We start from the raw sequence: 12,014 nt of genomic DNA on the forward strand, positions 1-12,014 counted from the left end.
TTTAAGGCTTATGAAAGATGGTAGTCCTTTGGTGAAACAGAAATGCAAAAATTTTTTTTTTGCCATTAAATAGATCCTACAGACAGGTTTCCAATTTGTACCCTTTTAAAAGTCTATAACATCTTTAAAGACTTTGCAAGATTGGCACTCATGAGAAACAAAGAGTTTACAGAATTCCATTTGACTAGAAAGTTTGGGAATCCCTGGTGTAATGGTGATAGACTCTGTTTAGGTGTTTAACTGTTAACCAGTAAGAGGTAAAGGCATACAGAAAGGAGTGTTGTGGTGGTTTTTTTTTTTTTTTTTTTTTTTTTTTAATCTCAATTAATAGATTTTCTTTTCTCTTGAAGAGATATTACTAATAAAAACAAACAAAACTTACATGGTGCTGACTTTTTCAAAGGCATTCCAAATACTCTATCTGTATGAGGAACAAAAGTCTTAAGCATTTTCAACTAGTGTGCAAAACGCAGTCTTTCTTGTTTGATACCAAATATTGTTTGTACTGCTTGCGAGTGTGTCTTTTCTTGATTTGTGAGCACTTACACATTTTTCTGTAGGATCAGTTTAAGGTCAGTGTGTAAATAACACTTAATGAATGAATGGAAGCTTTTGAACCTTTGCTAGTAATCAGCAGACTAGAAAACTGAGAACTGGATGCTAAAAAAAATAGTCACTGCACTTAGTGGACATCACATTATCTTGGTGCATGTCATTAGTTTGGCAGGATAAAGTTGAAATGTTTGGATTTTTTGCTGTACTAGCAGTTTATTTTAATCTCAAGTTATTTAATTTCTGAAGACTCCTCAGGTGCCTAAGACCTGCAGTTGAAGTAGCTATGTGCATGTGGTAGAGACTGCTGTCTCCAGTACCTGTGGGATATTTTTGGAATGTTTAACTCTGAAAAATTTATTTCATAGACTATCTGTGGAAGGTCTTGATCAAGTTAGGTTACTTACAGCATTTCTTTTTGGGTATAAGGAACCCTAGTAAGTCCTCATCTCTGGTACCTCAGAAGTGCCAGATCACTATACTGTGTCACTACTGACTCAACTGTGAAGCTCCGAGGCAGATTTTTTTTTTCTTTATTATGGCAAAATGATTTACCATTACCATAAAACCACATGAAGTCTAGTCAATGTTGAGGCTTTCATCAGCCACAGACCTGTTAGACAGTATACTAGTGTGTACTTAATGGTACTATTAGTTTTTATGATTAGCGTTTCGAATGTCTGCTTCAGTCTCCAGTTTTACAATCCCTAGGGCACCACTTTATACATCAAAATTCTGTCAACTTTTTTTAGGTATGAGTAGTGACACCTGGTGTTTGCTGTTTTGTAGTGATGATCTTACTGTGTTCAAGATCATCTAGTTTACAAGTTCATGATACTAAATAAAAAAAGGAAGAAACAAAATATTTTCTTTCCTTTTACATCAAGGGGTTTATTCTTTGCTTACAGGTCTGCTTTTCAGAGTAGATACATGTTTTTAGAAGACTGAAATTACAAATTCATATACTTCTTGCCAACATGGTATTACCTTGATTTTGAAGAGCTGAATTCCATTAATTCTTGCAGATTCTGTGTGGTTTTAATTTTAATACTTAATTTCTTGGCACCAGGAGCAATTAAACGAATCTGTTGTCACTGAAGTGAGTTAAAAACTGTCATGCAAAGAGAAGGAGGCTCTGGAGTTGCAGCATATAATACATTACATGATTATCTCTCCAGTGTAGAATTTGATGTATATTCAGGTGTTAGGTGCCTGCTTAAAAATGCAACTGTGCTAAATAAGAGTTGTTACAAATAAACCACAAATTCAAGTTATGGTGTTTCCAAAAAACCTTTTTCTCAAAAGGTTGTGAAGTTAGTCTCAGCTGTTGATCTCAGGCACAAGTGGAATCATACTTGTGTATTGATTTTAAAGTTAAATAACTCTTTCGTGGGTTTATCCTATTTCTTCCTTTAACAAGACAGATTTGTGCTCTGTGAACCTTTAGGAAAATATTTGTTTTGAAAGATTAGATTCTGGGTGTAATTAGGTAGACGTGTGTCATCCATCAGCAATGGGAAGAGAAGCTAAATATTGCACTGGTTTTAATCTCTGGTAAATTGTTAGGTGAAGTGTTATTCAAATGCAACTTTGGCTTTCTAAGTAGGAAAGTGTTTCAAAAAACAGAATGGAGCAGATACATGTGAGCTGGTACACTGAGAGAATTTGATTCTGTCATCTTCCAAAAGTTTTGTGATACCTAACTTTGATATGTTATTGAATTTCAGTGTATTTTAGGATTGGGTTTCTCCATGCAGCATTTAAAAAAAAAAAATTTGTAATCCTTAGTAGGTTTTAATGCCTATAATGTTATAAACACCAATTCTAATGTTTCTTTTAATTAAAATGGTTTTTGAACTATTGCTTTTTAGGGTGGTTATGGAGAGACTTGTGAAGTCTTAATACAATACCATCCTCGACTTTTCCAGACAATAATTCAAATGACGCAGAATGAAGATCTACGGGAAAACATGGTAATACAGTATTACGTGTTTTATAGTTGTCTGTGTTGTGGAGATCTGATTGCTTAATGTGAGTGTCCTGCTTAGAAGATATTACCAGCAGTTGACTGTCAGTGCCACGGTAGTTGAGAACTATGTATTTTTCTTTCCCCCACAGAAAATGTACAGTCTTCACATAGTTTTAAACGCAAAAATTTGGGATTAAATGTAGGATCTATTTTAATTTAGTGTTCTAACTTTGTGTATTTAACAAAGTGATCTAGACAGTGTAAGAATTGAAAGAGCAGACTTGTTGCAAGCTTCGGTACAAAGGTGCTGGTAGAGCATTCTGTATATACAATTACTTTGTGTAATGGGGCCTATTTTCCTTCATTTTGTGGTTATCTGCAGATACTTGTTTTAGGATGTGTCTCGAGACTTGAATCATCTAGAATGGACTTGAACATTTGGAGTATGAGCACTCATCTGTATGAAGTTGCCTTGTACAATTAGAGTGTAAAGATTGCAGCCACAATATCATTTGGTTATTATTGCTGTAGATGAAACTATTCTGTTCCTTTTTCAGTGGTTTTTCTATACCTTGTTTCTTTTATTATTGTGGGGTAGTGCAATCTAAAGCACAGAAAAGAATTTTTGTTTCTTGATTGTGTAGGGGGAAGGAAGCATGGGCTGCTTTTTTTCCCCTTCCAAATCTAGCTAGCTATAGGTTTTTAATATATTGTTTGCTTGAAAATAACTGCAAACAATTTTACAGACTGTAAATAAAAAAAAAAAAGAAAGAAAGAATAGATTTAGTTAGGTATTGGCTGCCACTTCACTGAACTTGGTTTGCTAGATTTTTGAAGTTTTTATTGTTCTCTGTAATCCCATTGCTTCCACTACAAGGCTTGAGAATTTATAAGTCTGTATAGAAACAGTGTTTAAATTTCTGAGACAGGGTTGAGTTTTACAACGTAAAATGACAGAGAGGTGAGAATTCTCAAAGTATATGTTAGAAGCATGGGGAGGTGATGTAGGTGATTGCAAATAAAACAAAGAACTAAAACCATGGAATAAAATAAGACTTCCTACATAAAGGTAAATGGCAAAGCATATTATGGTATATTGTAGAAGTGAAGGTGGTAAGTGAGAAAAATGTTTCGTCTGTCTGAGTAAAGGTGGAGGTGTGTGCAAAAACAAGATCTGAATGAGAAGCTATGCAAAATATATTAGAAAGTACCTGGTATAGTTATACTTCATTGCCAAAATGGAAGCGTATTTTAAGTGTGGTTTTCTTTGGCCAAGTCTGAGCTGTTCTGCCCAAAGTCTTTGATATTGACCAGTTCTTATTATCTGAAAGTGGTGACATGAACAGACTGGGTGTATGTTAGAAGTCAGGACTTACATATTTAAATGTTCTTGACAAACTGGAAAAATTATCAACAGACTGCAGGGAGAAAGATATTGCCTTAGCCATTTGTAGTTAGATATTCAACTGAACCTTGAGGAAAAACTTTCACGTAGTCGAGGACAGTGAAGTATTAAGAGATCAGTTAGTGAAGCTGCAGGGCTTCCAGAGAGGAAGACATCTGAAAACAGGCAGGCAAATCGGGCAAGCCAGTTTGGATCACAGACACAAGTACTCCTTGCTTGGGGCAGTGTTGGACTAGATGACCTTTATGAGATTCCTTTTCGCTCCACCTTTCTACAGGAGAAGGTGAAAAGGATTACTGAACTTTCTGAAAGAGAGACAAGGGAGTAAATGAAGTTACGATAGGAATGCATGAAGAGCTGTGCCACTGAAGAGTTAGTTTATCTGCAAAAAGATGTCTAGGCTAGAGAAAAGTGTAGAACAAAGGAGTTGAAGACAGGGCACTGTCTGGGGGTTTGCAACATCTAGTCTTTGTGAGCCAAGTGATGGTATTAGTAAGGAAAAAGGACAATTTTGAGAAGAGGGTAATCATAACAATTATTGATTAGCAGGGTATGACTTCTTATCCAAGGAAGGATATTCAGTATCTTGAGCAAAAATGAAGGTGGTGAGAGCAAACTCTAGGATCCAAGGTTTGTTTACACTGTGTCATAAACTGAGTGAACTGGGGAGACAGGTAAATTATGCAACTCAAAATATGCTCGTAGCTTTCAGAAGTTGAAAGTGTATCCCACTAATTTTTCAGATGAAAATAAGTTGTTCTTATGAATTAATAATACATGGTTAAGCATTCAGTGTTCATAGCATTCTATGTTGTATATCCTGTAGTACATACATTGATGCTAGAATGTGTACCTTTTCAGTAATCTTTGTAAATTATAATGAAATGTTAACTGAGGTTAGATTAGACATTGGACAATATAGATGTACATTAATGTTGCTAGATATTAATGCTTGGCTGATAATGTTCTAAATTAAATGTTGATCTGATGCTCCATGACACTATGCAATTTCTTTTGTTTTCATGTATCAGTTGCGGCAAGTTCTGGAACACTTGTCTCAGCAGAGTGAAAGCCAGTATCTTAAAATCCTAACAAGTCTTGCTGAAGTTGCTACAACAAATGGTCACAAACTGCTTAGGTAAGTGTGAGAGCATCATAAGTAGGTTGATACCTGGTAGTTAGGGCCACTTATTAGTTTTAATAATATAAACTATCTGATGCTGGGCACATGCTGGAGTAGATGGATCTCAAACCTGATTCTGTATGACAGTGCCTGTTTAGATTGCTGTCTTCATGAGGACTTCAGGAGAGAAAGTTGGTGTCCTTCTATAGCTGCTGGCGCCTAGAAGCTTGAGTTGCAGAGAAGGGTATTTTTTGTTTGGTTAGTTTGGCTATGTCAGCTCTAGGAAGGGAAGCTTTTTAGCCAATCAATCATTGCTTTTTTTTTTTCCTCCTCTCCTTTTTTCTTCTCTTCCACATCTTTACTTTTCTGCATGCTTTCTTAGTATGTTTGAGGAGAGTTTTGTTACTTCAGACACTTGTCTCCTGTTTGCTGGCTGTGATTGCCTTTCGTGGCTACTAATATATATGAGACCAAAAATATCATCTACCAGCGTGCTGTCTCAGCAGGGCAAGAAACAGTTACTTGGGGAAACATGTAAAATAGGCAAGCATATTTTCCTAGTATGCTTTCCTAGTTTTTGTGGAATCTGTTTGAGGAGTTAGTGCAAAATGCCTAATCTGTAATCTGTTGGACCACCAGTACCGTTTTATTGTTTTCAAAAGCTAGTGGAATTTGCTCTAACCTTTATGCTTTACTATAAGCTAAGAAAAGCTCAACATGACCCGACAATGTGCGTTTGTAGCCCAGAAAGCCAACCATATCCTCGGCCGCATCGAAAGAAGTGTGACCAGCAGGTCAAAGGAGGTGATTCTTCCCCTCTACTCTGCTGTTGTGAGATCCCACCTCGAGTACCGCATTCAGCTCTGGGGGCCCCAACATAAGGAGTCCATTGACCTGTTGGAGCGAGTCCAGAGGAGGGCCACAAAGATGATCAGAGGGCTGGCACACCTCTGCTATGAAGACAGGCTGAGAGGGTTGGGCTTGTTTAGCCTGAAGAAGAGAAGGCTCTGGGGAGACCTTATAGCAGCCTTCCAGTACCTAAAGGGGGCCTACAAGAAAGCCAGAGAGGGGGTTTTACAAGGGCATGTAGTGATAGGACAAGGGGTAATGGCTTTAAACTGAGAGAGGGTAGATTTAGATGAGATGTAAGGAAGAAGCTCTTCCCTGTGAGGGTGGTGAGGCACTGGTACAGGTTGCCCAGAGAGGTTGTGGATGCCCCATCCCTGGCAGTGTTCAAGGCCAGGTTGGATGGGGCTTTGAGCAACCTGGTGCAGTGGAAGGTGTCCCTGCCCATGGCAGGGGGGTTGGAACTAGGTAATCTTAAAGGTCCCTTCCAACCCAAACCATTCTATGAAAATCTTCACTGAAAGAGGTCAAGAGCTGGAAAGCATGAGTGGAAGTTCCTTACTAACATGTTCTGGATGGCTTTTTGGAAAAGAGAGGTTTAAGAGAGTTCTGGAACCAGAGGCCTGTCAGCATAAGTTGTAGAGGAATAAGACTTTGAATGCTTATTTTCAATTGGGGCTGGGGCACGAGGAGCCCATCAGTTATGTATTATATAGTCTCCACCTTCTTAGTTCTAGGTGCTTTTTTTTTTGTTTGTTTGTTTTTTCTTCCCTGTCAGTCTTGTTAAATTTGGATGGAGCTTGTAGATAGGAAGTTAGAACTCCTAGACAATGCTAGGAAGTTCATGACACCATTGATGACAGTCTTGTTCTAATGGGTGTTTGCCTCAGTGAATGAGCAGAAAAGACTTAAACCCCTCAAATGTCTGGGGTTAAAGTGCATAGACATATTAATGTCATTTTTGTTGCTGCAAAGATAACTTTTTTTTAAGAACTTCAGCTGTTGTTGGGCTTCAGTATGTAATCAGCTTAACTTGTACCACATACCTTTTGTCTCCAGACTTTGTTAAAGCCAACAGATCTCCCACAAATAAACTGTGATAAAGTGTAAAACCATTCTGCAGTAAAGGGTTTCAAACTTGCTTTTTATGGGGACATTATCAGAAGCCGTGGTAGCTGGATTAGATCATATGAGACAGTATTTGTTTCTATTTCAGTATCTTCAGAGATAAATTAAAACTGTGTTTAGATTTGATTTATTACTGTTTATTATTGCTCCTTTCTATTGAGCAATGCTGCCTCAGTATGGCTGTAGAAACAGTATCTATGTGCATGTACTGTCTCTGAATTTGAGCCAGTATGTACTCTTGTACTGCTGCATGTGGGTTGATGCTGAAGACAAGTTGGAAGCTTTGCATTGCATTGGGTGAGCAAGCATTTCCAGAGATGCCTGTACTTAGAGCGTCCTGTGGGCTCTTACTGGCTCACTTCTCTTTGGTACTTTGTAATATGTCACAAAGGAAATGGAATTATTTTCTTTTTCTATTACAAGATACAGTTTCACAAAAACTGCGTTCTCGCCAATTCTGTTCCCTGTCAGAGGTTTCAGTCTCTACTTCAACTAAGTATTTCTTAGTTGCTTTATCATTAAGATAATTAGGATGAAGGTAGTACTTGGTGAATACAGACTCTCTGAGCTTGGGCCTCTTTCCTCTCTCTCCTCCTTCCAACAAATAGCATGTAAAATGCACCCTGTACATGAAAACATCCAATAATGATACTCCTGAATGGCTGAACTAGTATCATCACTGTTAGTTTCCTGGGTGCCAACCCGCAGCCCATTGCTGTTGGGTTTGTTTGTTGTTTAGTTCAAAAGTGTCTAAAGTTGTTTTTTGTAATGCTTCTAGCAGGTAGCCAGGAGTGCCACCAAGCTTCTGCCTGAGGACTTCTGCCTTGAATGCCAGCAAGGAGCCTGTTCAGTTAGCATTACCTCCATTGCATAATTCCTCTTTTCCAAGAAATAATTGTAGTGTGACATGATTTGGTCTTGCTGGTGTAGATTGGGCCTAGCTGAATGTTTACAAACATGCTAGTAAAAGCTTAAGTAAACTATTAAAAGCACTTTAAGGTTTTCATATACTTGTGGGTCCTCTTCCTGGAGACTAGGAGATTTAAATTGTAATTTCACAGGGAAAACACTGCTGCTGAGGGATGATAAACATCAATTGAAATGTTTTCTTTCAATATTTAAGTTAGCTTCTTGAGTTAGCTTCTTGTATTCCTAGATTCTTTTGGTATATAAGCAAAGATTTTATAAATGTTAATTTGTGGCTGTGACCAGAGCTTCTGGTAATATAATTACAGCCTGCTAGTCAGAGGGTTTTCTCTACCTGATTAAAAACTTAACATTTCTACTGTTTATTCTTACTCTGTTTACTCTTTGTATTCCTTTCTTATCTCAATTTACTGAAAACTTCTCTGGTTAAGGTCTAGATTGTGACAAGAAAGTCATACTTAGTGTATCAGTTTGGTAAAATTCTTAGTATATGGCTTTTTAAAATTAACACCTCACTGGCAGTCATTAAAATGTAGTGCTGAAAATGAATAGATCTTTTGCTTTTACCATGCCACAGGGAGAGTGAGGTCATGATAAAGGTACTGTGACGTTACAACTAGCTATTTTTCAGATTTGTGAATTAACAGATTATTAATTTCATCAGAGGTTTACAGCATCCTCTAAGGTGTCAGTTTTCTGGTGTATACTGATCTTATGGTTAGAAAGCATGCTTTTAAGTTGCAAGTACTTTAAGGATAGAATGAGTATGTGCTTACTTATGTAAGTGAGTAGAGTTCGGTAGCAAAAGTTTTAATTTCTTGCAGTTTTTGTTATGTGTTCAAGACAGAAGAATTCTTACTACTTGGGGTTTAAGGAAAGAAAACCAAGTTGAATTTGGTGGAGAATGTTCTGCTTGTGCATGAACTCATGCGTGTATCATTCTACACTGTACTGGTACAGAGTTCAGTGTTGGCCAGTTCAGTTAAGAAGACCTAAAACTTTTAATATATTTATTGGATAAAAAAAATAACATAGTGGTGCTTTTGTGTGGTATCTTATAGATGATGTAGAAATAGTAACATCTTTACCATCCTGATCCCTTGTCTGGTTGAGGTAGTTAATGGGCTTTTAGGATAATAGCTTGGTGAGGATGGGCTGTGGCAGCATATCTGATGAGTCAATACACCTTTACCATTGGATGCTATCTTTTCTGGATTGAAAAACATTTTCATCTGGATATCCCAATTTGTTTCATATGTTGAGATCTTTACTGTGGTAAGTTGAATTTCTTACCAAAGGTTCATAAGAAGCATACATGTGTGTAAAAACAAGTGAAGTATTTTGCAAGATCTGGAATTTGCTGTTCTTATTTCACTTCTAGTTAAAATTATGAGTACTTATTAGTAAAATTATAATGCTTATATTTGGCTTTTGGGGCTGGTGCAGGAAATGAAAGTTAAAGTTCACTAGGGTTTAAAGCTTAGGGTTTTTTTTCAGCATGTGTGTCAGACACTATCATTAGATTGCTTACTCCTTAATATACTAAATTGTTTCATCTAGGAAAAGAAACTTAAATATTCCATTTTTTCCCCCAGCTTGTCAAGTAATTATGAAGCTCAAATGAAGAGTCTCTTAAGGATCGTGAGGATATTTTGCCATGTCTTTCGCATTGGCCCATCCTCTCCCAGTAATGGAAATGACATGGGCTACAATGGAAATAAAACTCCAAGAAGTCAGGTGTTCAAGGTCAGAAAAGTATATGATGTTGTTAGGAAGATAGACGTTAAAGAGATGAATTTCACAAAGCATGCATTCATTAATCAGACATCTCATGAACAGGAAGTAAGTTTGGTTGTTGTCCCTCTCCCTTCCTAAGTTAAGCCTACCTCTTTCCTTCTTAATTTTTTTTCCCCACTGGATTCATTTAACCACTGATGCACATCTCATGATTTCTGTTTATTTCTTTTTTAATATGTTGTTTATTAGATGTTGGAGGTTTAGTTACCCAGCTGATTTTGGTAAACTTTGTTTTTATTTCTGTTATGTTATTTAAGAGTGTAGTAATCTCAAAATGTGGTAATATTAATATAATAGATTGTTTTAATGTAATTTCAAAATTATGTTTGGAGATTCATTTGGAGTTCTGATCAGTTTTATCCAGCTTCACAAGATAAATGGAAATAACGGATTTCTTAATCTGTTCATTGTTTTCACTGTGATCATGAAGTGTTATCCCAAGTTCTTCTTGAATTTTATTATTACATGCTTTGAAACGTACCAGCTTACTACTACCCTTGCAAAGTTATTGATTTGTAGCTGTTTTCAAACACTTGCTTTAGGTGCTTGCCATTTAGAGGTTTAATTTCTGAAGGTTTTTCTTTTTATACTTGTTGGTTGAGGAATCCCTCTGTAGAAAATCATAGCTTGCCTCTGTAAAGCAGTCCCAGTTTCTTGTGTGCCACTCAGTCTGCTTTGGGTATATAACTGACATACTATTCAGAGCACTTAAATAGTAAGAACTGAAGGGTAGTCTCTTTTTTTTTCCCTGTCTTCCTCCATACTCTTACATGGCACAGTTCATATCACCAAATTTAGATGCCAGTGATTACATGAGAACTTTCCTTCACCTTCGAATTTCTTCCAGAGTGTTGTGAAAACAATATTTTGAAATTACTGCATTTATTTGATGATATGTGTTCGTCAGGTTACTTCTAATGACTTTTAAGACAGCTATATCGATAAGGTCATGAAAGATGATACTTTTAATTCCGGCTATATTTAGTTAGGTAGCTCAGTTTTTATTTAAATTACTTCTCTTGGAAAGAAGGAAAGCATTAGACTATTTAAAAAAAAAAAAAAAAAAAAGCACCAAATGTTCATTTTTTCTGATAGCAGAATAGTTTTAATAATGAATTGATTTATATAATGAATATAAAACTAGTGCTAGAGTATGAAAAATACTGTGTGCAAAATGTAATACATTGTACAGTATGCAATGTAATAATTGTCCTTTAGAGTTGTTCACTAAAATATATTGAACTAGATTGGCAAATTGTGAGTTTAACCAGATTTCCATTTTCAAAAAACAAAGCCCTACCCACATCACAAGAATATTTTATTAAATACAGCATTTTCTAACAGTTTCATGAAAATTGGTTTAAATATACCAGATTAAATAACAAGCAGATGTTAAACGTGCTTAATACAGGAACTATCTGCAGTGAGATACTCTGTTACCTTTCTGTGTAGATATTCTGCTGCCTTTCTTTCTTCAAGGTTTTAGGAGTAGCTGACCTCATCTCCTTGCATTTTTTGTTTGTTCATAGCCCAAAAAGGGGGGGGGGGGGGGGGAGTTTAATGCTTTTCATCCCCAGATCATTTCAGAACTCACTGTAAAACAAACAAAAACATTCAACTGCAATTTGTGAAGGAAATTGTATTTCAGCAGAATCATTTATCTGTGTGCCCAAACTACTTTGTATGCTGAAATAATTGTTCCTCAATTTAGTTAAGTTTTGTGCAGTAGACTTACATTACACAACTGGCACAGTTGTCCCAGAAAATATCAGTAATTCTTAATTGTGTAAAAAACAACATTTATATGTTTTTTAATAAATGAGCAAAATATCTACTACTGTTGCATTAACTAACAAAAAAAAATTTCAGGATGATTTTAAAATTATTATTGCTATTATTTTAATTTATTTATTTTAGAAGTATTAAAACTGAGGCAGCCCTTCATTAGGGCCACTGTTGTCTCCATGATATTTTTAAGGTTGATTTAAATTCCAAACTCGGAAATACAAAACTGCTGATGAGAATTTATTCTTATTTGGGAATAGGGCACACAGGTCTGGCCACGCTAAATTAATCTTCAGTTGTGGTTGGATTAGCCTGTTCTTCCCTGAATTTACAGTAACTGGGTAGTGGGAGATTAGACATAGTGCTGAGTCAGTTGGGTGACTTCCTGTTCTCTCTTATTCCTACGTTCCATTTCCTTTTTCTTTTCTTTTTTGTCCTTTCCTTGAAAATGTGGTTGCGATGGTCCTTTTCGCTTTTTGGGA

The 12,014-nt window shown here is 36.3% G+C and overlaps 1 protein-coding gene across 11 annotated transcripts in view; it reads left to right on the forward strand.

Annotated features, from left to right (window-relative positions):
* Window positions 1-12,014, forward strand: part of HACE1 (HECT domain and ankyrin repeat containing E3 ubiquitin protein ligase 1) — a 53,015-nt gene that overhangs the window by 13,743 nt on the left and 27,258 nt on the right. For 8 of the 11 annotated variants that reach the window (XM_030040848.1, XM_030040859.1, XM_030040842.1 and 5 more), the window contains 3 exons: window positions 2,424-2,525; window positions 4,958-5,064; window positions 9,546-9,792. In XM_030040848.1, coding sequence (XP_029896708.1) covers window positions 2,424-2,525; window positions 4,958-5,064; window positions 9,546-9,792 — 456 coding nt within the window. The remainder of the gene's footprint in view (window positions 1-2,423; window positions 2,526-4,957; window positions 5,065-9,545; window positions 9,793-12,014) is intronic. The other 3 variants (XM_030040888.1, XM_030040898.1, XM_030040869.1) reach the window with 1 other exon arrangement.

This window comes from Aquila chrysaetos, chromosome 2 (genome assembly GCF_900496995.4).
Source record: "Aquila chrysaetos chrysaetos chromosome 2, bAquChr1.4, whole genome shotgun sequence".
In the NCBI taxonomy this organism is placed as follows: Eukaryota; Metazoa; Chordata; class Aves; order Accipitriformes; family Accipitridae; genus Aquila; species Aquila chrysaetos.